The sequence below is a fragment of the Marmota flaviventris genome, chromosome 1, assembly GCF_047511675.1.
Source record: "Marmota flaviventris isolate mMarFla1 chromosome 1, mMarFla1.hap1, whole genome shotgun sequence".
NCBI lineage: Eukaryota > Metazoa > Chordata > Mammalia > Rodentia > Sciuridae > Marmota > Marmota flaviventris.
This window is the reverse complement of record NC_092498.1, coordinates 159,379,783-159,407,133: the sequence shown is the minus strand read 5'-3', so window position 1 is coordinate 159,407,133 and position 27,351 is coordinate 159,379,783. Positions and strand designations below refer to the sequence as shown.

At 48.0% G+C, this 27,351-nt stretch overlaps 2 protein-coding genes across 11 annotated transcripts in view; one reads left to right on the top strand and one right to left on the bottom strand.

The window, feature by feature from the left end:
• Slc25a26 (solute carrier family 25 member 26) overlaps positions 1-13,980 on the top strand; it is a 132,959-nt gene extending 118,979 nt beyond the window's left edge. For all 9 annotated transcript variants that reach the window (XM_071618424.1, XM_027954540.2, XM_027954544.2 and 6 more), the window contains 4 exons: positions 3,117-3,186; positions 8,971-9,035; positions 10,064-10,137; positions 13,640-13,980. In XM_071618424.1, coding sequence (XP_071474525.1) covers positions 3,117-3,186; positions 8,971-9,035; positions 10,064-10,137; positions 13,640-13,757 — 327 coding nt within the window. In that variant the 3' untranslated portion in view covers positions 13,758-13,980. The remainder of the gene's footprint in view (positions 1-3,116; positions 3,187-8,970; positions 9,036-10,063; positions 10,138-13,639) is intronic.
• Positions 13,981-14,696: 716 nt separating this feature from the next.
• Lrig1 (leucine rich repeats and immunoglobulin like domains 1) overlaps positions 14,697-27,351 on the bottom strand; it is a 126,707-nt gene continuing 114,052 nt past the window's right edge. For both annotated transcript variants that reach the window (XM_071618409.1, XM_071618412.1), the window contains 7 exons: positions 21,554-21,874; positions 20,171-20,452; positions 19,093-19,512; positions 18,347-18,472; positions 17,267-17,413; positions 16,399-16,659; positions 14,697-16,300 (listed from right to left, as the gene is read on the bottom strand). In XM_071618409.1, the coding sequence (XP_071474510.1) occupies positions 16,041-16,300; positions 16,399-16,659; positions 17,267-17,413; positions 18,347-18,472; positions 19,093-19,512; positions 20,171-20,452; positions 21,554-21,874 (1,817 nt within the window). In that variant the 3' untranslated portion in view covers positions 14,697-16,040. The remainder of the gene's footprint in view (positions 16,301-16,398; positions 16,660-17,266; positions 17,414-18,346; positions 18,473-19,092; positions 19,513-20,170; positions 20,453-21,553; positions 21,875-27,351) is intronic.

The following is a 27,351-nucleotide window of genomic DNA, read 5'->3' as shown; positions in this document are numbered from 1 at the left end:
GTATGTTAGTATTGTTCCAGGAGAAACTGGGATCCATGTGTGGAGTGTCTTGTAAGTGTAGTCTGTCTGCTGTCAGGAGCACTGTAACCTGGAGGTCTAAATGCAGCTGTTTGTGTCCTCCACTCCAGACTGTTCCATTCAAAGCCCAGTTCTGAACTTGAAATGGAACCACAGTCTAACCTAGTTATTTCATTCCTCTGTGGAATGAATATATATATATATATATATATATATATATATATATATATATACACACACACACACACACACACACACACACACACACATACCCAAAGGCCTTAAAATCAGCATACTATAGTGATGCAGCCATATCAATGTTTATAGGAACTCCATGCACAATAGCTAAGCTATGGAACCAACCTAGGTGCCCTTCAACAGATAAATGGATAAAGAAAATGGGGTATATATACACAGTGGAATATTACTCAGCCACAAAGAAGAATTAAATCTTGGCATTTGCCAGTAAATGGATGGAATTGGAGACTATCATACTAAGTGAAATAAACCAGTCCCCAAAAACCAAAGGCCAAATGTGTTTTCTGATATGCAGATGCTGACTTACAGTGGGAGGGGTGTTTACTAGATTGGACAGGGCAGGGAGGGGGGATGGGAATGGGAAAGACAGAATGAATTGGATATAACTTTCCTATGTTCATATATGAATACATGATCAGTGAAACTCCACATCATGTACAGCCAAAAAAAATGGATTACAGGTGTATGCTACCATGCCTGGCTGGACAATTGATTTTTGCCAACAGGGAGGAGACAGTTCATTGGAGAAAGAATTGTCCCACCCCCTCTCCCCACCCCTGCCCCCATACTGGGGATTGAACCCAGGGCCTCACACATGCTAGGCAAGCACTCTGCCATTGAGCTATATCCCCAGTCCTTTTTATTTTATTTTGAGACAGGATCTTTCTCAGTTACAGAGGCTGACCTTCAGATCCTCCCGCCTCAGCCTACTGAGTTGCTGGGATTACAGACATGCACCACCACACCTGAGCTTAAGGATTGTCTTTTCTAGTTGCTGGAACAATTGAATATTCATACATAACAGCAAAATGAACTCCAATCCATACCTTGCACTAGATATAAGACTTAAAATAAATGAGAGTTATCAACGCAAAACCTAAAAACATAAAATCTCTGAAAGCACACATAGGAGAAAAAATCTTGATTAGACAAAAATTTCTTAGATCCAGACACAAGTGATTCATGAAAAGATAATTTGGACTTCATCAAAATATGATAATCATTTCTTCGTTGAAAGACATTGTTAAGAATGAAAAGATAAGTCACAAACTGGGAGAAAATATTTGCAAATGACTTGTATACAGACTATATTAAGAACTATGAAAACTCAGTTAATTTAAAACCCCATAAAAATGTGCACTTGAACAGACACTTCACTAAAGAAGGACATGGGTAGCTGTAAGTATGTGAATAGCAGCTCTGCGTCGTTAGCCAGAATACAAACTAAAACCACAGGGAGATACTACTGCACGCAAATTAGTGAAAGTTAAGACATGCTGACAATACCAGGTACTGAGGAGGATGTGGGAAAACTGGGGTGTAATATGCACAACCACTTTGAAAAACAGTTTAGCCATTTAAAAAAAATTTTTTTTTGTACTTGTAGATAGACAGAATGCCTTTATTTTATTTTTTTATTTTTATATGGCGCTGAGGATCGAACCCAGGGCTTCACTCATGCTAGGCACACGCTCTACCACTGAGCTACAGCCCCCGCCCCACTTGAGCCATTTTTAAAAAGTTAGACACATAACATGCCGTGTGACCTCGCTGCATCACTGCTAGGTATTTGCCAAAGAAAAGGAGAAGCATGCGTCCATATGGACTTGTATACAGGTGATTCCTGAGGCTTTATTTGCCCCAAATGGTGTCTGTCAACAAGTCAGTAAACAAATTAGGGGACATCCATATGATGGAACATTACTTACCAATAGAAGGAGCAATGAACTGTTGATATCTGCAGTGACATGAATAAAATGATTATTCTGAAAGAAGCCAGAGTTTAAAAAAAAATAGTATGTGCTTATGTTTACATAAAATTCTGGAAAAGGCAAACTATTGTATAGTGACAGGTCTAATTGCTTAGAGGGCAGTGAGAAAGGTCAGGAAGAGGAGTTCCACAGGGACATACAAATTTCAGGTCATAGGTAAGTTCAGTGTCTTAATTGTAGCAATGATTGTATGGGTTCATGCATGTGCACGGCAAAAGTTTTCAAAATTGTGTACTTAAAATATGTATAGTTCATTGAATGCTAATTATCTCATTAAAGCTAAGGAATGTTATGCAGGGCTCTGCTCTGAGAGAGCCTTGTTAAAAGGTGGATAATACGGGACCCAACTCCTCATTCTCGTGCAAACTTTGGGCTTTAAAAGATGACTAGACACTAGATCAGTGCTTGACTCATCGTTCAATTTCTGTGACTTTTCTTGTCTTGTACTAGATTATAAACTCTCAGTGAGCGAGGCGCCATGTCTGCCATCATTTCACCAAGTCTTGAACTTGGCATGGGTATTTTAACATGAACAGGACCCCAGGGCTGGGGATGTGGCTCAGTGGTAGAACACTTGCCTAGCACGTGTGAGATTCTGGGTTCAATCCCCAGCACCATAAACAAATCTTAACAGTATACAAAATGTTTGGATAGATTTTAAATTAATACAACAGGTAACTGAATTAAGATACTGTTCAATGTGAATAAGGACTTTAAAAAGAACTGAGGAATTTGGCATCCACTCATTTGTCAGTTATGGTATTTACATGTTTAGAATTACATGGGAAATATGTAGAATTTTTCATTGTCTTAAATAATAGTGTCTGTATGTATGAAATGGTCTCTGAAAAGTGTTTCCTATAAGCACTGTAATGTAACTGTCACCCTTAATTCTTTGACTGATTTTAGAATGCAGTTCAGTCCTTGGGAAAATTGCTTATGTCATCAGTGAGGAATGCCACCAAAATAGCTTCTCACTTAAGTTCCCATCCCCAGAGCTAACCCACAGGAGGTTCCGATAAATTCAAAGATTTAATAACTCGTATTTTTCTTTCTCCTTCCACACAGGCCCTCTGGTCCTGGCGGCAGGAGCATGTGGTGGATTCTTGGCAGTCAGCGGTCTGTGGAGCTTTTGCAGGTGCAAAGGATTATATTATACTGGGAAAGACCAAAGAAGGGGAGAAAATGTGAAAATATTAACTATTCAAAAACAACATTCTTTAGAAATTTCAGATTGCTTAGATGAAGAGAGCTTCTCTGGCTGTTTGAGAAAAGAAAGTGTCTTGGGCGGGTGGGGGGGGACCCAGCTGCTCAAGGTGTCTACCTGAAAGACAACCAATTTGTTTTTGACAAATTTTTCTTTTTTCTTTTTATCTTTATTAAAGCCTTCACTCAGGCTCTTGGATTATCTTAAAGATGATTTACAAAGTCCTCTGTGGGAAGAGGCTTTCTGTGGTGCAGGGGAAGCACGCAGCTGCCTGCCTGGAGCAGGGCTTCGGGCTTGAAGCGATCTTTGCAAAAGGCAGTGATTCACGGTCCGTGAGACATGTTTGACAGCATGGTAGATTAACTAGTGTCAGGAGAGCAGAGGCCACTCCACAGCTTACCGAAGGCTGAACTGCACTTGGGTGGAAAATATGGCCATCCAAACATCTGGCCATTTCCAAGACAATAAAGCAAGGGCTGAGTGACAATATGCAGTATTGTGTTATCCGTCACTCAGTCATAGGAGTTTTCCAGTGAGATTTTAATGAGAACTCAGATGCTTTAAAGAATTTAATAAGTAATGCATTTAAAAGCCTCAGAGAGAAATATATTTTGTTGTTACAAAAAAAGGGCAAATTAGAATTAACAGTTGCAATAAAATGAGGTGGAAATTTCCCAGAAAATGATGAACTGTTAGTAGATATAAAGCTGGTGAATTGACAAGTAGGTAGATTTTGGGTGTTGACTTTTTTGGAAAATAATTCTTTTTCAGTTTTCTTAATGGTTATTGGATTGGTTTTTTTCTTATAGCTATTAGAAAAACAGAAAACATACATCTTATAGGATTCTTTATTAATATTTAAACCCATTTGACTTGTAGATTATTTTGTCTCTAGATGTGACATCAACCCAGATTGATTATGATGGGTAATTGTTTCCATGTGACACCTGGTCATTAGCTGTGTTAAAGGAGTAGGTGGTCTTGATTCATTCCCAGAGGTCAGGGGTCTATCACCCAGCCACAAAGAACAGTGTGCATTTTTGTTGACTGCTTCCCGGGCCTGGGGACAGAGTGAGCATTATGGAAATTTAGTTACCCTGAATTAGGAAGGCTACTTCTTAATGCTAACAATAGCCTAAAACTTCCATGTGTTGAAGTGAGTACATATTCTGTGGTCACGTTCGTTAAATAAGTAATTCAAAGATCTGCTTGCAGATACTTTGATATTGCATGTCCAGGAAATTGCCATTCATTACAGTTAGTTCCTTTTTTGAATAATACTCTACACTAAGTGCTCCCATTTGACAGAGGAAGGAAAGTTTAATATGTGTGCTGTGGTAGGAGCCTGCCGCCCCAGCTCAGGAGGCTCCCTTAAGGAGCCCAGAAACTCGCTCCCAAGCCAGCCGAGGGCACCTGGATGAGGGGCAGGGGAGTAAGGTGCCCAGAGTCTTGCATCTGACTGACCAGGCAAACCTCTAGGTGCCCTAACTCTTGAGGGAGAATGGGGAGCTTTCCTGAGCACCAGTTCCCTTACCTGTAACTAACATGGGGTCAACCACTCAAGGAATTTCCTCAGGTTGAGTGAAATTCTGTACATGTTGACACATGGTGATCCATCAGACTCAACAGCTGTCAGAGCTGTTACTCTTTCAGTCAGAACAAGCAACACCCAGAAAATGAAAAGCTATTGTAATGATTCATCCTTTCAATTACATTGAAAGACTAATGTCCTGTATGCTAAAGCTACTACACAGAAGGATAGTCTCTCACAGCTTATAGATTTAGGTGAGGTTCTGATAAGTGAAGGTGTTCAGTTTGTCCAAGGCCTGCAAAAAAATCTGCTGGAAACAAATCCACATATATTAAATATGGTTTTTGTTTATATCCCTCTTTCTGTTGAAATTTTATTTGGCACGAATGTTGGTCCAGAAGAACAAAGTTACTATTTTAAATCACAGCTGATAAACTCCATTTGGAAACCACCCAGGCCGTGAGGAAGCCATAGTAAGAGCTGGTTGCCCTGTAGGTTGAGTAAGGGCTTACGCAGGCCCCGATGCCTCACCTCCAGACTCCTTACCTTACATGGCCATAAAAGCATGATGAGACTCGCCCTCGAATCAGAAATCAGAGTTCTCCTTGTGTGCTTTTCCAAGTTTAAATGGGCTGAATTGTTGCCAGTGACCCGCTCTCTGCCACCCTTGGCGCTCTTCCATGCTTGTTTTATAAACTGGTTGGTGCAAATATCCAGAAATGTCTCTTGAGATTGGAGGTGTTGATGGCTTGTCATGCTCAGAAATTCCCTTGGCTTCTGGTCAGGGGTTAAGCTAGGAGAAAAAGGGACTTTGCCAACTTCCTCACTTCTGGCTAACTTGTAAACATAAAGCCATATGCTATCTGAGTAATTAGGACGTTTACCACTCTTGTTTTATTTGGTACTCTAATGTTTTTGATCAATTTCTTATAATAAACACCTTCTTATATTCTCTAAGAAGAGGATTGTGGGGGAGAGAGCTGTCTCTCAGCAGGCTTGACATTCTTATTTGGGTAACAAATGACAAGGCCTGGCACAGTCTTTAAAATGCACATAAACCACACTCTGCACACTTGCTTGGAGATCACACTGCTATAGGCAGTGCTCTGTTCCTCCCAGACTGAGCCCAGAGAGGGAAGGGGAGCAGGAAGGGCAGCAGGGCCCCCTGGGGCTTGTGCTTTCCTACCACAGCCCTGCCACATCCTCACGCAAGATGGGTGATCACACTCCAAGCCTGTTGTAGGAAGGTGGCTCCTTTGACCACAAAGGTCAAGGTTGCATTTGTTCCTTGAGGAAGAGTGAGAGGTAGTTTTATTGTCAAAGTCTAGGTTACCCTGAATGTGGCACTTACAAGCAGGTACCGCCTGAGGTTCAGTAGAGCTACCCGAGGTGGAGCTCCTAGGAACGCACAGGGAATGGCTTCACACGTGCTGTGAGCCTGAGAGCAGCCCATTCTTGGGTCCCGGGGAGTTATTTCCCGTCTGACATGTTAGCGTGTTCTTTGTGTTTTTTACCAGTAGCTTACAGCTCCCTTAAGTCAAATGCAGAAAATAACTACATTTTAACTGAAAGTCCACACCCTACTGTCTACCCATTACAACCGGCTAGTCTGCTATTTTATTTTCACAAGTTCTTTTTGCAGCTTCTCAGAAACATTGTGAGGTCTGTTAGTTGAAGCAGTCTGATGTTTGTGTACATTCAAATTGATTTATTAATTGACTTACATAAAACATACAGTTTCCATCATGGCAGTAAAATTAAGGCCTATCAAGGCAAATGTGTTTCTGTGTTTAACTTTTCTTTCAATTACTTTTATGAAATATAAATCTCTAAGAGAATATTGGCAGGCGTCCACAGTAAAGGGTGGTAAACCTTCGCCTGTGGCCAGAGTGAGTTTGATTTGCAGTATCCAGATTATTAAATTTTCCTTGTCAAGTTTTAGTACTTTTTGAATTGGTTTAGGACAGTTTGTGAACATTTTCAAATAGGAAGATGAGTTTTAACCATCAGACAAATCTTACTTCGCTTATCCTACACAGGGAGCCGTTAGGTAGTGGGGAGAGCGCAGCTTTTGGAGTGAAGATATGCTTTTCAGCCATTGGCAGATGGGAATGTAATACCTGGGCCTGAGGCTACCTAGGCAGCGACAGTGTGTGGTGTGTGTTTGGAGGGCTGTAGACAGGAAGCGGTACGTGCAGATTAGTGCTCCTGTCCCTTCTTGTGCTATTTAGAGGACAAGCTGACAGGTTTTTTTTGTTTGTTTGTTTGTTTTTTTTTGGTTTGGTACACTTTTGAAGCCATAATAAGAGCTGTCATAGTAAGTGCCTACTGTGTGCACTGGGCCAGAGGTATGAAGAAGAATCACTCGTCACCTCTGCCCTCCTGGAGCAGAGTGCTTTGGTCACTGCTGTGCTGCACGGTGCAGATGAGGTCTCTGAGGCAATGGAAACCAGTGGCCATCAGTGCTGCTTCTGGAGTGGCCTGAAGAGCAGGTGTCAGCTCTGCACGGAGTCCAGCCTCCACAGGCCGCTTTTCTCTCCAGGCTCCCCATCCAGGGCCTGGCTCCCTCAGAAAGTGCTGTAGCCAGGGAATAAGTGATTAAGCTAAGGCCGGTCACCTGCAGAGCAGGGACTTCAGCCTCCGTCTCCTGACCACGGAGAAGACCAGTCTCCAGGTAGGTCTGCCCGCCAGCCCTGCCGCCGGTCAGGGGAGCTGCTCTGGAGTGGGAAGCGGGGCAGGAGGGGTCTGTGGCCTTTGCTTCCTTTGTGTCTTAGGGTGTTTGTTTTGTTGTTGTTTGGGATGGATGTGAAGCTTTTCTGGACTCTATTCTAATAATTAAAAGTATATCTGGTTCTCTAGGGCACAATGTATGCTTTAGGACTCGGTCCACAAAATTTGAAAATATCTGAGGTTTCTTAATAAGTTTCTGAATTTCAGGCAACCTTGGGATTTGGATCCAAGTAACCCACACTTTCCTAATCCTAAAGAGGCCGCAGCACAGAGCAATCTAATATTCCTGTGAACTGGCACTCCCCAGCCCCAAGGCATGTGACATTCAGGGAAAACTCAAAAACAGGGCTGAACACATGGATGGGCCACCTTGGCACACTTCTGTCATAATAAATGTTACCATAGGAAGGAGGGTCTCCATCATGGTCTTATTTAGAAAGATATTTGGCAGAGACCAGATGGCCCTCTTGTCTTCCAGCCACAGCAGTTGGGGTCGGGTAGAGCTGTTTCTGGACCCCCTTCCCAGTGTTCTCTTCAGCCCGCCCGGCTCTGGGCAGCCGAATCTTCTGAAAGCCCTTTAGGATTTTTTTTTTTTTTTTTTTTAGACACATGACAGTACAATGATCTTGACATTTCTTTAGGATTCGTTATTTCTCTCTCCTTCAGGTTTCATATGTCTTTGTACCACATGAAATAAAATATTGACATCATAAACTGTAGGGTTTTTTAAAGTCTTTCGATTTCTGTGCCCTCAGAAACAGACCTTGTTAAAATCTGTGAACAAGTTGGCCACAGTGGCATTCAGAAAGGGAACACAAGAGAAGGGGTAGGAAGGCAGCCCAGAGCTAGAATGCCACTGCAGCCTGAGGACTGGAGGCTGCAGATGAGCCTGGAAGGGCAGTTGCTCCTCTCAGCATGTTACTAGAAGCCAGGGGCATACAGGGAACTGTACCCACTTAACTTGAAGGATTCAGCCATTTACACCCTAAATCTCACATGATACACAGAACTCCGTTAATTTTATATTATCCACAGAAGAAATGATAGAAGCATTTGGAGTCCATTTAAGTGGCCAGTGGAAACATGGCCCCCGAGAATTGTTGGGGGCCTTGCACGTCCCACTATCTGTGGGTACCTGGCCGTGTACGTCATATACAAAACCAGTTCGTTGGCTGGCCTTTGAAGGAGCCGGGTGTACCGGAGGGCACTGTTTTGTTCCCTTAGTGGGGAAGGCGTTCACTTTTACTCTTTTAAGTGCAGTTCTCCATCACTGCAAAAGAAATGAAGCATGTGGCTTGAGATCTTGCAGGTGTGCATCCTGCTCCCGAGTGCTCGAGTGCACGTCAGGATGAAGAAATGGCTTTGGCAGGGTTTTGAGGAGTTATGAAGTAACGATTATGAAATCGCCATCTGGTGCAGTCCCATCTCACTGTTTGCTGGTTTTCTCTATACAGGTGGCTTTGCAGCTGCAGTCACCACCCCTCTGGATGTGGCAAAGACAAGAATCATGTTGGCAAAGGTAAGTAGAAAATAATGTTGTAGAGACACCATACCTGTTGGTGCCAGGTCTTGCAGGTATGTGAAGCAAATAAAAGCACCTGTGAATCATTCTTAAAACTAACATGGAAGTCCCAATATCCATGGTGATCACTATGACACATGTGTCCTGTGGCGTTTCTCATCTTCTGGTCATTTTCACCTACATTGTGGAGGTAAATAGGTCTGAAGGCCTTAGCCTTGAATCTTATTTTCAAATCTGTTTTTCCTGGTGACAGGCCTAAGGCCCTGAGAGGCTGATAGCTTCATACCTTGTGGCAGCTAAGCTGTGGGCTCTGAACCTGTGCAGTGTTTTAATTAGATAAAACCCTTATCAGAGTTGCTACAAAACAAACAAAACTGTAAAAAAGAAAAATGGTTGAAAGAAGAAAAAGCTAGACAGAGTTCAAGAAATGCCATACGAATAACAGATCTGGACCAAAACAGTTTTTTTTTTTTTTTTAAAGTCCCATCCTTGTGAAACAGATGTGAACAGAACAGAGCTGTAGCATTTAGGTGGAGAGGACCAAACCTCGGAAAGTGGCTCAGGTTTAAGTTGAACTCGATGCTCTTTCCCTTGATATTTTTTCCCCTTTCCCCTCATATCCTCTTATATGTAATTTTGTATAACAATGAGGGTCACCTTCCATTTCCATGCAATTTCCCTTCATTGTGTTTCGTGGCCAGTTGGGCAGCTTTCTTAATTACACTGTTTACTCTGGTGACTCCCGTCCTCCTCAGATCAAGTTACTTTGCTTCCAGTCTTTCTCCTATTAAATAGTAATGTGTGTCAGCTCTGAAAAGCCAGCCCCCTGGGGTGGCCTGGGCCACATCACTGCTTGCCCGTGAGACTGAGTATAAGCACTGTCAGGGGAGCGAGACCCAGTCCTGATTCCGGATCAGCTCTGTCCTGCGTGAGGGTGGGGATGAGGCACGCATTTGAGGACATCTGGGAGTCGGCGACCTTAGGCACAGGCAGCAGGTAATTAAGTTTTTTGTCTTTTCCTGCAGGCTGGTTCCAGCGTAGCCGGTGGCAACGTGCTTTCTGCCCTGCGTGGGGTCTGGCAGTCACAGGGGCTGGCAGGGTGAGGACAGCGCGAGTGCTCAGCTGCCTCGCTCCGCTCCACCGGCCTGGCCCTTCCTATCTGCCTTCCACAGGACGGACCTTTCCTTTCTTCTGCTTATGGTTATGTCCTGGTCCAGGTCCTGTTTTTCACATCGTACAGGATGTTCTGTTTGCTGTTGCACATGTGAAAAAATAACATGGCTCCGTCGAGTCAGTGCAGTGTCCTGGCCAGATGCTTCTCAGTCTGGTCCGTCCTGGTGTTGGATAGCATTGACTGTGCTGCTAGCAGGCCAGCATCTGGGCTGCAGCCCCCAAGAAATAAGCTCCTGGTTGCACAATGCAGAAATGCAGGAGAGTGAGGGGAACATTGTTGCAAGAAAGCATTTGTGGTTTTTGTACTTTTAACTTATTAGCAGCACATTCTAGTCATACCTCCATGGGGTCATTTCCTGTGTTGATATGCGATTTCTATCATTTGTTGTTTTGTTGGGAGGTGATTTTGTTGTGAGGCAAACATAAGTGTGCTCCGCAGATCTGAATGGCGTCGCCTGACCCCCACCCAGGCTGTGTGGCAGTCTGTCCCTCCTAGGCTGCACGCCACACCACCACCTCAGCGAGTGCTGCAGGCAGCTGTAGGAAATAGCCGCATCTCCAAACATTTAAACATCAAAAGGAGCAATAAAAATACTAGGTGCTAGTGCTTTTCCAGCTGCATCGTAATCTCCTGGGACCACCGCCACACTGGGTCCCTGCCAGCGCTGCCTTGTAGCGCATGACTGTACTTTCAAATTTCCCACGCAGTTGAGAGTCCTTGTTCTGTATTGTTGGCCAAGCACCTCAGGCTTTTTAGCTTCACATCCCAAACAAACAGGCTCTCTCTTCAAGATGTTGTTCCAGCATTCCTTTCACAATATAAATTTATGAATCTTTATAAATATTGGGATCTTACAAATAAGTCAAAATACGACTTTCTCTTAGGAGTCCACTGCCAGGGTTCATAGACCAGGGTGTTACCTGGAACCCCAGCTACTTGGGAGACTGAGGCAGGAAGATTGCAAATTCGAGCACAGCCTGGGCAACTTAGTGAGACCCTGTCTCAAAATAAAAATAAGAGAGATGCGGTGTGGCTCAGTGGTAGAGCACCCCTGGGTTCAATCTCCAGGACCGGAAAAAAAAAAAGCAAACAAAACAAAACCAAACCTAAGCAGTGCCAGAATTTATAGGCAAAGAAATGGTATCAAAAACAGGCCAAGGGCTGGTCTCTGTTCTTGAGCCCAGTTTCAGTCCTGAAAAGGTACTGTGGCTTTCCAGCTCATCTTCTGCACACCCTTGAAGTGAGAGGCTGTAGTTAGTGTGCAGTTAGTGTGCCTTGAGGAAGGTGCCCTAGGCAGCAGAGGTGTTCACTTAAGATGTCCTGTATTAATACGATAGAAGACAACAAGAAATTTGACCAAAAAACAAATGAAAGGAAAGATACTGGCCCTGGGCATGGTCAGCCCTGAGGGTGGCTGAGCCTGCTTGCTCTGTCCTGTTTCCACCCACAGCCCAGTTCGCCAAGTTCCCACCTGCCTCCCCCTGGGGTGAGTGCTGCTGCCCTCTCGTGGCGGGTTCAGATGGTGGCCACCTTCCCTCCGTGTAGGCAGGCTTGCACAGGAGATTCTGGCATGTGTCTGGAATGTGTGCCCTAGAGCAACCGTTTCCCCTAGGTGAAAGTCCTAGGTTATGAAGCAGCAGCTGGGAGTCCTGCCTGCTGTGGACCCGCCTGCTGCCTCTTCTGTTGGTCAGCTGCTGTGGTTGTCCTTTATGTAATACTGGCTGAAGCTGGGAGCATGGTCTGTGATCTGTGGTCCCTGGACCACACCCTTCCCTTTGGCTGGGGTGCTCACGTTCAGATCACTTTTAAGGCTGCAATTATGTCCTTAGATTCAGTTGTCATTTTGCGAAACCATAAACTACCTCCAAATGCCTCTGACCAGGGGCAGCAGAGCTTGTTAGTGGCAATCGTGGGACTAGATACTGGCTTAGAAACCAGGAAGATGGTGAGGGAGGAGTCAGTGGCCAGTGTGGTTTCCCGTGCCTTTCTCCCCAGAGCCCTTCTTCTTTGCAGGGCAGGACCAGGGAGATGAGTCCATTTTCAAGCCAGGACACAGTGGCCTCCAAAGCAATCATTCAGAGTTTCTGCCCTACCACACACCTCATGCAAAACCTATGTGCATGATGCTGAGCTGAGTGTCTTTTGATCTTCTAGTGAATTTTTATGTTGCCTTCAGGCAGTAAAGGAGGATTTCTTTTTTTAATGTGTAGTATTTTATTTAATAATTTAAACCTGGAGTTAGCTAACTAAAAAGTGCCCCCTTTTCCTCAGAGGTGTTAAATGCTGTCCCGGGGAGGCTGGTGGACCTCTCTGGTTAGTGCAGAAGGGAGCAGCCAGGGGCTGAGGGCATCCAGCAGGGATTCCTTCCTGTCAGCCACCAGTGGCTCATCACGGGGGTCTCCCCATATCTTCAAAATGCACAGCTGCTATTGGCACAGGAGGTTCAGCTTCCTGCCCTAGCCCCAGGTGTCCTCACTAGTCTACTAGCATAGCCGCCATTTCTGGTTTTGTTGTTTTTCCTGTGAACAAAAGTACTCCTCTTGGTAAAAGGGTCCAGAGGCTATAGAAAAATGGGCAGGACAGTCTGTCACCTTCACAGCAAGCAGCTGTTGGCCTCCCTCCCAAGCTCTTTGGTCACCACGTGGTCACATGACTTGTTTTTTCAATACCTACATGTAAATATTTTGAGTGGTGCCTGTGGCCTGCCTCGTCCTATCAGCTGCCTGCAGTAGACCGCGTTTCTACGGCTGTGATCCAGGGAACCACACCAGGGTCACTGCAGCCTTTCTTTTCTCAGCAGCAGTGTCACTGTGGACATACTTGAAGAAATACCTGTGTGACCAGGGGAGGTTTTAAAGAATGACCCGTGGAAGGTTCCCAGGGCCAGCTCTTGTGCCTGAACTATTCACAATTGCACGGGTGGCCCAGGCCCAGGGACTATATGCGTGATGCTGCTCCCCCGCCCCCCAAGCCTGTTACCCTTTCATGTCTGGTATTAAAAGAAAACATCCGGGATCCCTGGAGGGTCTCTGAGCACAAAGCGAGTGAGTGATGGCAAGAGCTGCCCTCCCTGAGGGTGACCCCAGAGGCCAGCCTGGCCTGGGAGTCAGTCCTGGGACTCCTTGTACAGGGGTCCTCTTCTCCGTCTCAGCAGCTCCTCAAGAGCGCGGCTGTGGGACAGGCGCCCTGCCTTTGCCTGGTGCTCAGAGGACCCTGCCTCCCCCTGGGGTGCTCAGGGGTAAGCCGGTGTCCCGCCACAGCCGCCCGCTGGCAGCTGGCCCAGCTCCCAAAGCTACTGGGGATGACCTTGAGGGCTGTTCCAAAAAGGGCCACGCGGGGCCTGATGAGCAGGTGCTGAGCCACGCACGCCGTGGGTGGGGGTTCAGCCAGCTGGACACAGGCTCACTGTGACTGTCCTTTCCTCTAGGTTATTTTCGGGTGTCTTCCCTCGGATGGCCTCCATCAGCCTGGGAGGGTTCATCTTTCTGGGTGCCTACGACCAGACTCGCTGCCTGCTGTTGCAAGTGGGCAGAGAGGGTTCCTAGCGGACACCACTTGCGCACATCCATGAAGAAGCGGGAGCACGGAACCTGTGCTGAAGCCCAGAGCTGCCCTCACTGTGACCCTGAGGCCATGGTACCATGGTCAGGCCGGCTGCAGTTGTCCTCAGTGTGCCACAAAGAAGAAAGTGCGTCATGGTGGGACTCTGGAGGGACCCTCAGAACCCTTAATAAATGCGCCTGGCAGTGCCAGGGAGCTTGTGTTTGATCTGTATCTGATCTTCCATTTCCTGCCACCTGATGGTGGAGGCCACAGACGGCAGGATGGTTACAATTTGAAAAGAATGACAAGATGGGGGGAGGGGTTGTGCGTGTGGGTGTTTGTCCCTGGGGTCAGTCCCCGTGGTGGAAGGTTAGGGCTCTGTTCAGAAAGCACCCCCCCCACCCCTGCTCAGTCACTCTTCCTGGTAACCAGGGGCTGTGTCCAATGACCCTCAGGTGGCACCTCCAACAACACATGATCCTAGTATTTTATAGAAGTATCTGGTGACCCTGTGGTGTGTGAGAGGCAGCGGGCATCTGCAGCCCAGGGGCTAAATGGGGGCACGCAGTCCCTCAGGAAGGCCGAGCCCTGCTCCATGGCTCTGCCTCCAGGCCGAGACGGGGCCTGGGCCAGCGCTGGGGACAGCAGGGCTTCCTTTTTCTTAGTGGGGTCATGGCCTACAGTTGCAAGCTCATCCCTGGAAGGCGCACAGATGAGCTGGAAAGGTCACCATACTTGGGGATTTTAGGGCTTGACTAACGAAGTCCACGTGTAGAAAAATTCAGAGAGAAATCTTAGGAATCTAGCAGTGTCATGTCTGCCCTGGAGCCACAGAACATGATCCTGCCTTGCCTAAATTTTCCCGTTTGGGGAAAAATATTAAAAGCAGAGCGACTGCATTGACCAGGGAATCTCTGGAAAGGAATGAACGCGCCCAGCCATACGCTCAACACTTATAAATGAACCTTTATTAAAGACACATCAATGCCATTTGTTAGACACTTCAATATTTTACATGTTTTCAATGTACATTGTACCAAAATTTCTATAAATAAATAACTTTGTACATAAAAGTAATACTTCCTCTTTCACATTGCCTCTCAGAAGCAGCAAATTCACATATTTTGTGGAAGTAACATTTATCAGTTAACCGTTGAGGACAAAACTAAATGTGCTTACCTTCTGGAACAATGATGACCTCTGACAGGAACATCTGACACAGGTAGCCATTTGGCTAATATCTCCCTTCAGCTTTTTGGCTAAAGAAATGTACTTTGAGTTTTTTTAAGGACCTTATTTGTTTCAATGTAATTTTCAGTGAATTACACATTGGCACTCACAAGACGGTTAGCTACAGGTCTCAAAAGTGCAAACACACCCAGATCTAGGGCTAAATCTGACGAAGTCCATGCCCAGTCCCCGCTGTGTGAGGAGAGGGCGTGGACGGGCCTGCTCAGGCTCCTCAGTAGACATGAGCTAGCCCTGGAAAGTGAGAACTTAATCTTTTTTACCCCCAATGTAATATTATATTGGCAGAATTAAAACGTCACTATTGAAAAATCCACAGGTACCAACACCAGCAGCCTTTGCCTTAATAAAAAGCCTCAGCTAACAATCTGGCGACACGGACAAGACCACATTTGCTTTTAACAAAAAGTGAGCTTCAGAGAAGGGAGAAAGGCCTACTGTCCTGACCCATGGCTTGTGGTGGATTAGCAACCTTCACCCCTCAAAGAAGCAGCCTCCAGGGAAAAGCCCCTCACGGCAAAGGCACATTGCAGGAGCCACCAACGCAGGCCGAACGTGACTGCGAAGGGCACACAACACCAAGGACTCCCCGTCCTTCCAAACCCACACAGGAGCCTCGGGAAACAAATGTGGCTTTTGTCTCTAAATTCCCGCCATGCACTAAGGCACCAGAACTATTACCGACCCCCCTCCAAGGAAACAGCAACCTGATAGGAAAATAATATTGTCAAAATTGTATAGTTCTGTTGTTAACCATGCACTAAGGATTAAAATAGCCTCTGTCAAAGATATATAATATATAGGAAATCTCTGGAAACTCTTATGTACAACCGTATCAAATACTTTTTCTGCCTTTTGTACACAAATAGCCTCTTGCATTTCTGTGCTTCAGATGCGAGTCCTCTGCCCGGCTCATGCTCCACACGGAAGTGACAACTATGTACAGCTCAGCGACGCTGACCCCAGGCCGCCTCTCGGCCTCTCCTGCCTCTCCTTCCCGTGGACACTGGTGTGACAAGAGCTGAGGTAGACAGAACCTAGCTTGTGGGCGCCGACAGCAGTGGTCCCCTCCGTTTCCCAGGGAGCTGTCCTGTCAGTGGTGTGGACTCTGGACTGGAGTCACACGCCTGGGGGAGGTGGCCATTGGAAAGGAGCAAGTGCTGGGCTTCGCAGGGGACAGCAGGAAAGGCCAAGGAGGCCTCCGGGAGCTCCGTGCTGCCTGAAGGGAACGCAGGGCAGGGCTGCAGGTCTGCGGGGTCCGCGTCACACAGCCTCGCTAGAGTCCAGGCGGAGCCCCCTGGGGAGAGAGAAGGCCGTCAGAGCCGAGTTCCAGCATGACCAGCTGTGGCAGCCAGTGCAGCTGCCAGGGAGGCCAGGAGGACAGTAAGGGATCACCTTTTCCATCTAGGGACACCGCCGGCTTCCTCAAGGATGTCAGCATTCTGTCGTGGTTGCTGGGGTAGAGGGACCCGTCCCCGGCCCCACGGCGAGGATGATGTGGAGAGTCACCTCGGTCGCCCTGGCTGGGATCCTGGCCACGCAGTGCACTTGGCTGTGTGCTGTCCCTACATGTGGGCTGAGGGTGGGGGGCCTGCTCCTTGGAGTAACTGTCCACGTCAGCATTGCAGTCACTGCACACCAGAGGGCCACTGGGTTCTGAAGGAGAGATGGGCCAGGTCAGAGCCACCCCCACAGAACAGGCCGCCCACCTGCACCCAAGTGGGGTCCTGTCCCCCGGCCCTGCAAATGCCCCCTCCCCAAAGACCTTCACCGAAAAGGCTGGGCACACGCCACGCCGTTAGTGGAGATGGGGTCCTTCATGCTCACATGCCCCAGATTAAGCTAATCTTATACTTAGAGAATGTAGTCACGCTACTGTGATCACAGACAAAAAAAAAAAAAAATAGAAAAAAGAAAAACCCCAACAGTTGAATTAGGTACCATGCAGGGTTAAGAGTTTTCTGAACAATTAGAAATTTAACCTCAAAACAGCCCTGGTGAACAGATACTAAAACCCTCTATGTTGCTTATTATTCTGGAAAATTTTTGCTCAGGTTTACTGTACCATAAATAGTAACTAAGAGACACACTCTTCTAGAATTAAAAGGGCACCAGGCCAGAGCTTCCTGTTTATATACTAAATACCAAACTCAGAGAGTGCTAGACGGAAATGTAGGCGTCTCCTCTCTTCATTTAGTGAGTGGGTCAACACAGATCTTGATTTCAAAAAGGCATTGCTTTTCCTGGTGGAAGCATCACCTACCCATCTTAGGTGGACCAGGTGTCCCAGTGGCTTTTTCTGTCACTTTCCAGGGCTCTTTACTGTACCCAACGCAGAGCTTGGGCTGCCTCCGCGTGATGCTGTGGACATCAACCTCTGGGAAGAGGCCTGCATCTCTCAGGCACACACCTGCAACAGATCCCCGGGTTAGAAACTGCAGAGGACGTCTCAGTGGGCCTGAGGAGCAGGACGGGTGGGGCTGCTGCTGTAGTCTATCAGTGGTGGGTTACCACTGTGCCACCACGAAGCTGGCAACGGGCCTGTTTCTAGTACCACTTCCCCAGCAAGCAGCCCTTGAGCAGCCATGTTAGAGGAGCAGCTGTCTCAGGCCGGCCTTCAGCTCAGCAAGCGCTCACGGATCTCCCACCAACTGAAACAGCACCCCCTGCACAGAGCTTTCCCTGCGAGTCTGGAATACAGAGCAGGTGTGGGCACTGCCCCTGCACTCGCATCCCTTGGTACCTTCGTGGTGCCAGAGCCCCACACAGATCCCAAAATCCAGGGATGCTCAAGTCCCTTGTATACAATGACACACCATTTGCACATAACCTAAATACACCGTCCATTGTAAGTCACCTCTAGATTAAGCATCGTGACTAGTAAAACGTAACTTTGTGTACACAGCTGTTGGACTGTGTCTTTAGGGAATAATGACAAGGAAAAGAGGGCTGCCTATTCGTCACCTTCTCTGCCCTGGATATTTCTAGTGTGTAGGTACTCGAACCCACAGATACCAAGGGCCAACTGTGCAAGCAGGGGCTTGGTTTCAGGGCCTGGGGTGTCCGTTGCAGCTGTTTCTGACAACAGTCCTGTCTTATCCCTACTGGGAGGCTTACTGCTAAGCCCAGATGGTGACTTTCCTGAGAGACAGGATGTTGAAACCTCTGCCGAGCTTGCACAGACCAGGACTGAGCTGAACAGCAGACGCCTGGGTCGGCAGCCGCCTCGCTCACCTGACGCTCCCTCCCCATCCAGTGCCAGACACCTGAATAGGGAGCTACAGGCCACCTCCACCTACGGGGTCAGTCACCTAGAGCTCCACCTCACTGTCAGAGGCCTTACCGTTGCTCTCGATGTGCCCGTTGGCCCGATGGCCACCCTCAGTCCTGACCACAGTTTCTTGCCGGTCAGAAAGGGTCCCCTGAGAAGAGAGGTAGCTTGGAACATCTGGTGGCACAATGGTTTCATCTGCAAGGAGATAAGACAATGAAACATCAAGGTTCAGCGACAACAGATGCAGATGTGCATTCACCGTCAGGCCCCAAACAGGATCCCCTGGCAACAGCCATCGAGGCTGCGCAGAGGCCAGGTGGAGTCAGTGCAGGTAGAAGGCCCTCCCAGACCAGAGCCGAACCTGAGCCCAGATCAAAAGCATGTGAGACCACAAAAGACGGGGAAGAGTGACAGGAAGGGAGACAGAACTAACAAAACCACAGCACTGTGAGGTGTCACAGACAATCCACCTCCGCTTACTTACGAGGAGGACGTCAGCAGGAAGTTCTTTTTTTTTTTTTAGTTGTCAATAGACCTTTATTTTATTTATTTATATGCTGTGCTGACGATCGAACCCTGTGCCTCACTCCTGCCAGGCAACTGTGCTACCGCTGAGCCCCAGCCCCAGCCCCAGCCCAAGACAGTTCCATTTCTGGCTCTGCCCTGAGTATGAACCCAGTGTCCGCAGGACCGAGGCTTCAGTTCTCCAGAACCACATTCCCAGAGGTCCTGGAGTTCCCAGAGCACAGGAGCTCTTGATGAAGAGTGTGGACCTGGCTTCTCCTGCCCTGGAAAGGAACGGCCACGGTGCCCACCTGTGTTGGTGACGCTGTACTCCTCGCTCTTCTTCCTGGTTTGGTAGATGATGCACACCCACACCAGCGACGTCAGGACGATGCTGCACACCACGGCGATGGTGAAGATGCCCACGGTGGTCCCGTCCTTCCTGCAGCCAGGCGTGGGCAAGATGCTCAGCTGGCTGTGCGCGCGCTCCGTGCCCAGCGTGTTGGACATCTCGCAGGTGTACTGGCCCGCGTCCTCCACCACCACATTCTGCACCACCAGCAGCTGGTTGCCCGGGGTGAAGTGGTGCCTGTCAGTGAGGCTCAGGGGGCGGTTCCCCTTGAGCCAGGTGATGCGGGGGGAGGGGCTGCCGGTCGCTTTGCACTGGAGGGCCACAGTCTCCCCCACAGACACCACGCGGTCTTCCAAGGGTACCACCAAGGACGGGGTCTCTGCAAGAGATCAAGAGATGGCACATTCACTCTGGGGCCTCAGTGCTGTGGGTCTGCTTGGTTCTCTAGACATGGCACAATCCCACCTGAGGGCTTCCATCAGAGCGGCAAGCTTTTCAGAAGATGGCCGATCTCTGGTCATAAAGGCTCCTGTTCCCAAACTGTCCTGTGTCCCTGTTCTTGACTAAGACCACACCCCTCCTGCATGCTCTTTGGTCACCAGTTGCTCAAGGCTCTGGCATTGCACTGGCCTTTAGAGATAGGAACCAGGGTGGTGGCCCATACCTGTCATCCCAGCAGCTTGGGAGGCTGAGGTAGGAGGATCTCGAGTCCAAAGCCAGCCTCCACAATTTAGCAAGGCCCTAAGCAACTCAGTGAGACCCTGTCTCTAAATAAAATACAAAATAGGGCTGGGGATGGGGCTCAGTGGTCGAGTGCCCCTGGGTTCAATTCCCAGTACCAAAAACAAATTTATTTTTTAAAAAGAGGAAAAAAATCCTAAAAGCAGCCTCAAATTTCAAACAGTAGCAACGCCTGCCTGTAACCCCCAGGGTCCACAGAGCAATTCCACAGGCCTTCCCCTCAGTGCCATTTGAAACCCCTACACACGCGCGCGCGCAAACACACACACACACACACAGTACACCAAGGGTCGAACCTAAGACAGTCAGGGTGGCATTCGCTGACACAGAGCCTGCCGAGTTCTGGGCGGTGCAGCTGTAAACCCCCATGTCATCTATTTTCACATTAGTGATGAAAAACACGTCGTCGTCTGGCATGACATGCATGCGACGCTCCCGAGCCGCAGGGAAGTCTGTGCCTCCGTCCTTCTGCCAGGCAATCTGGGGGTTGGGGTGGCCGGTGGCCGCACACTCAAGGCGAGCCATGGTGCCAGTCCGGATGGCGATGTCCCGAGGCATTTTGGTAAATGATGGCAGCACTGGAAAACGCACACAAAGGGGGCGGTCAGGGGCCAGCTGGCTGCAGATGCAGGGAACACCTCTGGGGAAGAGACCCCAGTGTGCGAGGGCCACACTGCTGAGCACGCCCAGGCAGAAGCACTCGGCTCACTGGCTCAGGCTCAGCAAACACTGGGGCGCCAGAGTCAGTGTCCAGCTGCACGGCAGGCATCACCACGCTTGCTGTCCAAGCTGCTCTGGTCAGCCAGGTGCCGTGGCCCATGCCTGTCATCCCAGCAGCTCAGGAGGCTGAGGCAGGAGGATCGTGTTCAAAGCCAGCCTCAGCAACTCAGCGAGGCCCTAAGCAACTCAGTGAGACCCTGTCTCTAAATAAAATATAGGAAAGGGCTGGGATGTGGGTACACACACCCCGGGACCTCTTTCACCTGGTGTAAATAACAACTGCCCTGGCAGAGAGTCTCTTAGTTGCCTGAGTCTTGAGGGGGCAGTGAGGCCTCTCTCAGAATACACCAAGACAACCCTGCGAGTGCGGGCAAGTTTGTTCTGTGGTCTGCGGGGCTGACTGAGCGCAGCCTGCCGGCACTTCTGATGACCCACGAGCCAACTCTGTCACTGGCACTTTAATGATCAGAAACATCTCCCCGGGTTCCCAGGGTGTGGGGAGGTGCCCACTCACGCTCCTCCCGTCCCCCTCCACAAACAGCAGCCCTGAGGAGAGCCGCTCTGACACACTGGTTCCTGAGTCCAGGACCTCGCCCCACCCTCCCCAACACCTGTCCTGCTCTCTGCTATCTTGAGAGGTGGGGACCTGCCCCTGTCCAGGCTGGCCTGTGCCTCCACAGCTGTGCCACCCACTCAAGGGCACAGCTTCCCCAGGGTCTGGGATGCGGGACCTAGAAACTGGACCGCGTGGTTCCAGAGAAGTTCAAGGCTCAGCTCTGCCACTCACCCCGCCTCCCGACAGTCACCCAAAGCCCAGGGAGAGGGTGCTTTAACCTGCAGAACCTGCCCCGGGCGAGCCCAGGGGACAGTGCGATCTGATCGCAGGTCTGCCTCCGTCCACTCCGAGGTGGGCAGCCATCAGGGCGGGGTGCCTGGGAGAGACCAACAGGGGCACCTACCGTTCACCGTGAGCCGGGCCTTGTTAGAGTAGGTGGAGCCAAAGTGGTTGGTGATGACACACTGGTAGCGGCCCTCGTGGCCAAAGGTGACCCTGCGGAGGTGCAGGATGGTGGTGTACTCCATCACTTCCCCGTCCTGCGCGCGCACGTGGGCGAAGTTCTCCATGTCGGCGTTGGCCAGAACCTCGTTGTCCTTCTTCCAGGCAAAGGTCATCGGGGAGCTGCTGCTGCTGGCTGCCGAGCACGTGAACCGGATGTCCTTGCCCACCACGGCCGTGGTCGTCTCCGGCTGGGTGATGATCTGTGGCTTTGGGAAGTCGTCTGGGGAGAGAAGGGCCACCTTGAGGAGACAGGGACCAGCTGCTGTCACGCTCGCACAAAACCGGGCCAGGGACACCAGGTCCCACCCAGGTGAGGCCTGAGCACGCCCCTGGACTAGAAATGGGCCACCAGAGCTCAGTCACCCAGCCCTCCGGAAGCTTCCTGGAGGCCCACACCCTCTGCACCTGTGGACACGGCCACACAAGAGGTGCCACTTGTCGTGGCCGCACAAAGGACTCTGGCACGATACTGCCCAGAATGTTGGGATTCCCAGAAATCTGAACTCCCTTAAAAATGATGAAAGTACTGCAAAAATGGTCGAAATCAAAGGTTCCAATTTCTGGAAACCAAACACAACGATCCACAGGTTGTGGACTCAAGAAAATGGAGCCTCTTAGAAAGAAAAAGGAGCTCTCTGGTGTTGTCCCACCTGCCCCACCCTGCTCTGTGACAGCCTTGAGACTCAGCAGCTAGCAACCATTGAGGGGGCAGGTACAGCTCCCCCAAAACCCCATCAGAGCAGTGTCACTGTGTGACCTGTCAGGCCAAGACCTGGAAAGCCCCCTCATGAAGAAGGCTCACCACAGGAAGCCCTGTCCCCAGGCGTCTGATGAAAATATTGGCCACTATGTAACCATGCCACTGTCCAAGATGACTGTACCCGTCGGGGTGAACAGGACCGTGGTCAAGAAATTGAGATGCCAGCCGCAGGCCATCAGAGTGAGGTCCAGCAGAGTCCTGGCAATCAGGAAGGCCATACCCACGTGCAGGGGTGATGATCTGGGATGGGGACCTGGAAACCGGGCCGCATGGTTCCCAGAGCACAACAGAGAAGCGCAGGGCTCAGCTCTGCCACTCACCTGGCCTCCCGACAGTCACCCAAAGCCCAGGGAGAAGGTGCTTTAACCTGCAGGATCTGCCACACACCCGGGAAAGACCTGGGGGGAGCCCTCGTTTCTTGCCTGGGCTGAGCTGGTGGACACGCACAAGCAGGAAGTGAGGGCTCACGCCAGCACATACATACACGGCCTGGGTGAAGGACTCAGGATCTGCTGATGGGGTGACTTAAGGACTTCTGTGTCCAACTACTGGCTACTCACTAGCAAACCAAGCAGGAACTCAAGGGGCTGTACAGAGCAGCCTCCACCACACTCATCTAGGAGAGGCCCTAAAGAAACGGTGACGGGCCAGCAAGCCCCAGGGGAGGACGGGAAGATCTGACGTGTGGACTGCCACGTCATTTTACTTTTTTTTTTTTTTTTTTGGTACTGGGGATTGAGCCCAGGGGCACTTGACTTCTGAGCCTCATCCCCAGCCCTATTTTGTACTTTATTTAGAGACAGGGTCTCACTGAGTTGCTGAGGACCTCCGCTAAGTTGCTGAGGCTGGCTTTGAACTCACAATCCTCCTGCATTGGACTCCTGAGCAGCTGAGATGGGGCCCGTGCTACCGTGCCTGGCATATTATTTTATCTTCAATGTCCAATTTTCAACAACCAATTATGAAACAGGAAAAAAAACATCAATACAAACTGTCCCTGAGGAAACTGAGATCTTGGACTTATTAAACAATATCAGCTATTATGAAAATACTTGAAAATCTAAAACTATGTCTAAGAGAATTAAAGCATGAGAACACTTTCTTACCCGAGAGAAATGATCAATGAACAGAAACTATAAAAATGAACCATATACAAACTATGGCATTTACAAGTATAGTAATTGAAATTAAAAATCCACCCTAGGGCGGATATAGCTCCGTTGGTAGAGTGCTTGGCTTGCATGCACAAGGCCCTGGGTTCAATCCCCAGAACCAAACCAAAACAAAACAAAATCCACCCTAGGGCTAGGGCTGTAGCTCCCCGGTAGAACACTTGCCTAGGATGAGTAAGGCCCTGGATTCAATCTCCAGGACTACATTTAAAAAAAAAAACAAACCTAAGTAAAATAAAGGTATTGTGTCCATCTACAACTAAAAATATATATATATAAAAAAAATCCACCCTCGAGGGCTCAGTAGCAGAACTGAGCTTGTAGATGAGTCAGTGAACTTGAGACAGGTCAGCAGAGATATCCAGTCTGAGAATCAAAGAGAATGAAGAAAATACACAGAACTACAGAGATCTGTGCAAGAGCATCCAGCATGACAACACACAGATCATGGGAGTCCAAGCAGAGGACACAAGGAGGAGGGTGAGTATGTTTGAAGCCCTGATGCACCCAAACTTATAAAATTGGATGGAAAACATGCACCCACATATCTGAAAAGTTTAATGAACTCTAAGCAAAATTCATTCAAAAGGCCTAGGTTCATCATAGTCAAGAGTCAAATGCCAAAGACAAAGCATCTTCAAAACAGCACAAGATAAACAACTTATTACATACAAGGGATCCTCGAAAATATTTGTAGCTGATTTCTTATTCAAAACCAGGAAGGTCAAGAGGGAGAAATATTCAAAATACTTAAAACGTCTGGAAATCTCAGATGCAGCAAAATTATCTTTCAAAAATGAAGATGATATTAAAACATTCCCAGATTTTAAAAAATATCCAAACTGAGAGAATTTACTGCTACCAGACCTGACCTACAAGAAATACTTGTGGTGGTGCACACCTGTAATCCCAGCGGCTCAGGAGGCTGAGGCAGGAGGATCATGAGTTCAAAGCCAGCCTCAGCAAAAGTGAGGCCCTAAGCAACTCAGTGAGACCCTGTCTCTAAATAAAATACAACATAGGCTGGGGATGGGGCTCAGTGGTGGAGTGTTTCTGAGTTCAATCCCCAGTACCCGCCCCCCAACAAAACAAAACAGTAAATGAATTAAACATTCTGATCAAAAGGCAAGGAGAACCATAATGGATAAAAAAACTATGACCCCAGTATACACTACCTACAAGAGGCAGTTTAGATCCCAAGATAATTAAACAGTCACCCAATATGAGTCAAAATATTTTATCATGCAAATGGATCAATCCATCAGGAAGACAAAAATTATAAATATATGCACCAAACAGAGCTTTTACAAAATGTAGAGCACAACCTGTCATAACTGTAGAGAAGAACAGACAATGTAACAATAATACTCTTATTTCCAATGAAAAGCTAGGCAGAAAAACTAGGCAGATGTACAAGGAGAAAGAAGACTTGAACAACAGTATAAACCAACTAGTTCTAATATACACCCGTGGAACACTCCACCGAACAGCAGCAGAATATTCTTTTGAAATGTACATGGAACAATCTCTAAGATAGACTGTATTTTAGGTCAAAACCTAGGTCCAATAAGTTTAAAAAGATGGAAATCACACAAAATATCTTTTTTAATGACAATGGAATGACTTTTAAATCCACAGTGAAGAGGGTATTTGGAAAACAACTTGTGGAAATTAAGCAGTGCACTTCCGCACAGCAGAGAAGAAGTCACAGGGACACTGGAAGATGCTCTGAGTTGAATGAAAACTAAACACATCGTGTCAAGTCTTGTAAGCCAATGGCACAGTAGCACATTCCTGTAATCCCAGTGACTCGGGAGGCTGAGGCAGGAGGATCTCGAGTTCAAAGCCAGCCTCAGCAGCTCAGTGAGGCCCTAAGCAACTCAGTGAGACCCTGTCTCTAAATAAAATACAAAATAGGGCTGGGGATGTGGCTCAGTGGTTCAGTGCCCCTGAGTTCAATCCCTGGTATCTGCCCACCCCCAAATTATTGTAAATGGAATTCTTTTCTTGTTTGTTTGTTTAGTGCCTCGAAATTGCTGAGGGTGGCTTTGAACTCGCAATCCTCCTGGCTAAGCCTTCCAAGCTGCTGGAATTATAGGCATGCACCACTGCACCTGGCCCTAAAAATATTTCTAAAAAAATTTTTGCACAACTGTCTAGAAACTGAAAAACAGCAACCACAATTCACAGACTGGGAAATGGTATTTACAAATCATAGACCCGATGAGGTCTAATATTCTGAATATTCTAATATTCAGAATTGATAACTCATAACAAAATAAATAGAGAAATGAATAAATGACTTGAGTAGCTATTTTTCCAAAGAAGCTATGCACGATCCAATAAGCATCTAGAAAGTTGTTCAACATCATGAGTCACTGTGGAAATGTTAAGACTACTGTGAGATTCTACTCTGTTCCCACTAGCAAAATCTAAAATAAAAAAGATAGCAAGTGTCTGCAAGCATAAGGAGAAACCAGAATCCCGTACATTGCCAGCAGGTGTGTAAAATCCTGAAGCCACTTTGAAAAAACAGTTTGACAGTTCTTTGGTCACACCTAGAGTTACCACAGGACCCAAAGATTCCATTCCCAGGTGCAATCCTGAGAGAATTCACATAACTAGTGCATGAATGTTCACACCAACTTTAATCATAAAATCCCCAAAGTAAGCACCATCTAATATCCGCCATCTAATGCATGGATGAAACAAAACATATATCCATACAGCAGGATGTCACTCAGTCACAGAAAAGGAACTGATGCTTTAAAATTATGCTCAGGGGCTGGGGTTGTGGCTCAGCAGTACAGCGCTCACCTAGCACGTGTGAGGCACTGGGTTTGATCCTCAGCACTACATAAAAATAAACAAATAATGAGAATGAAGAAAATACACAGAACTACAGAGATCTGTGCAAGGTGCTATGCCCAACTATACCTGAAAAAGTATTAAAAATAAAACTATGCTCAGGGGTGGGGGCAGCTCAGGCCCCAGATCCAATCCCCCCACTGGGGGAGGAGACCCGGCAAATTGAAAAAAGGAGAGTTCCTCAGGCCTCATGCCGTCCGCCGGCACTCATGCTAACTGTCCAGAGCAGGCAGGTCACACACACTCGTGGACTAGTGACCGCCACGGCTGGGGGCCAGGAGCAGAGGGAGCGCCTGCTAAGGCGTGGGGTTGTGGTTTCTTTCAGAGGTGACGAAAATATTATAAATCAGAGATGACACACATTTTGAAGACTCTAAATCCTAAGTTCACGTTTTTCAAGAGACACATTTTTATGACATGTAAAAATTATATTTATAATACACACACACACACACACACAGCTTTACTGAGCCACAATTCACCTACGCTGCAGCTCGCCCATTTCAAGTTCACAACCGAATGGTCTGTGGTGTATTCACGAGTAGGTGTCCTCATGACCACAGTCAGTTTTAAGATAATCTTTGTCACCTCATGGAGAAGCACTTTGTAGCTACTCCTCTGCTCCCTCCATCTCTCCCCAGGCTGGAGCACCTCCTAGGGCACTTCCTACCTCCACAGATCTCCCTGTCTTGGGAGTTCCCTGTGCCTGGGTCGTAGAATCTGCGGTCCTTTGTCACTGACCGCTTTCCCTTAGCTTATCATTTTCAAAGTTCATCCAGGCTGTGGGAGGGACGGGACGGGTGGCATTTTATGGCCTGATAATCCTCCAGTGTCTGGCTATACCACCTTCCTCTATTCATCCATCAACTAGTGGGCACTTGGGTGCCCATTTTTTGG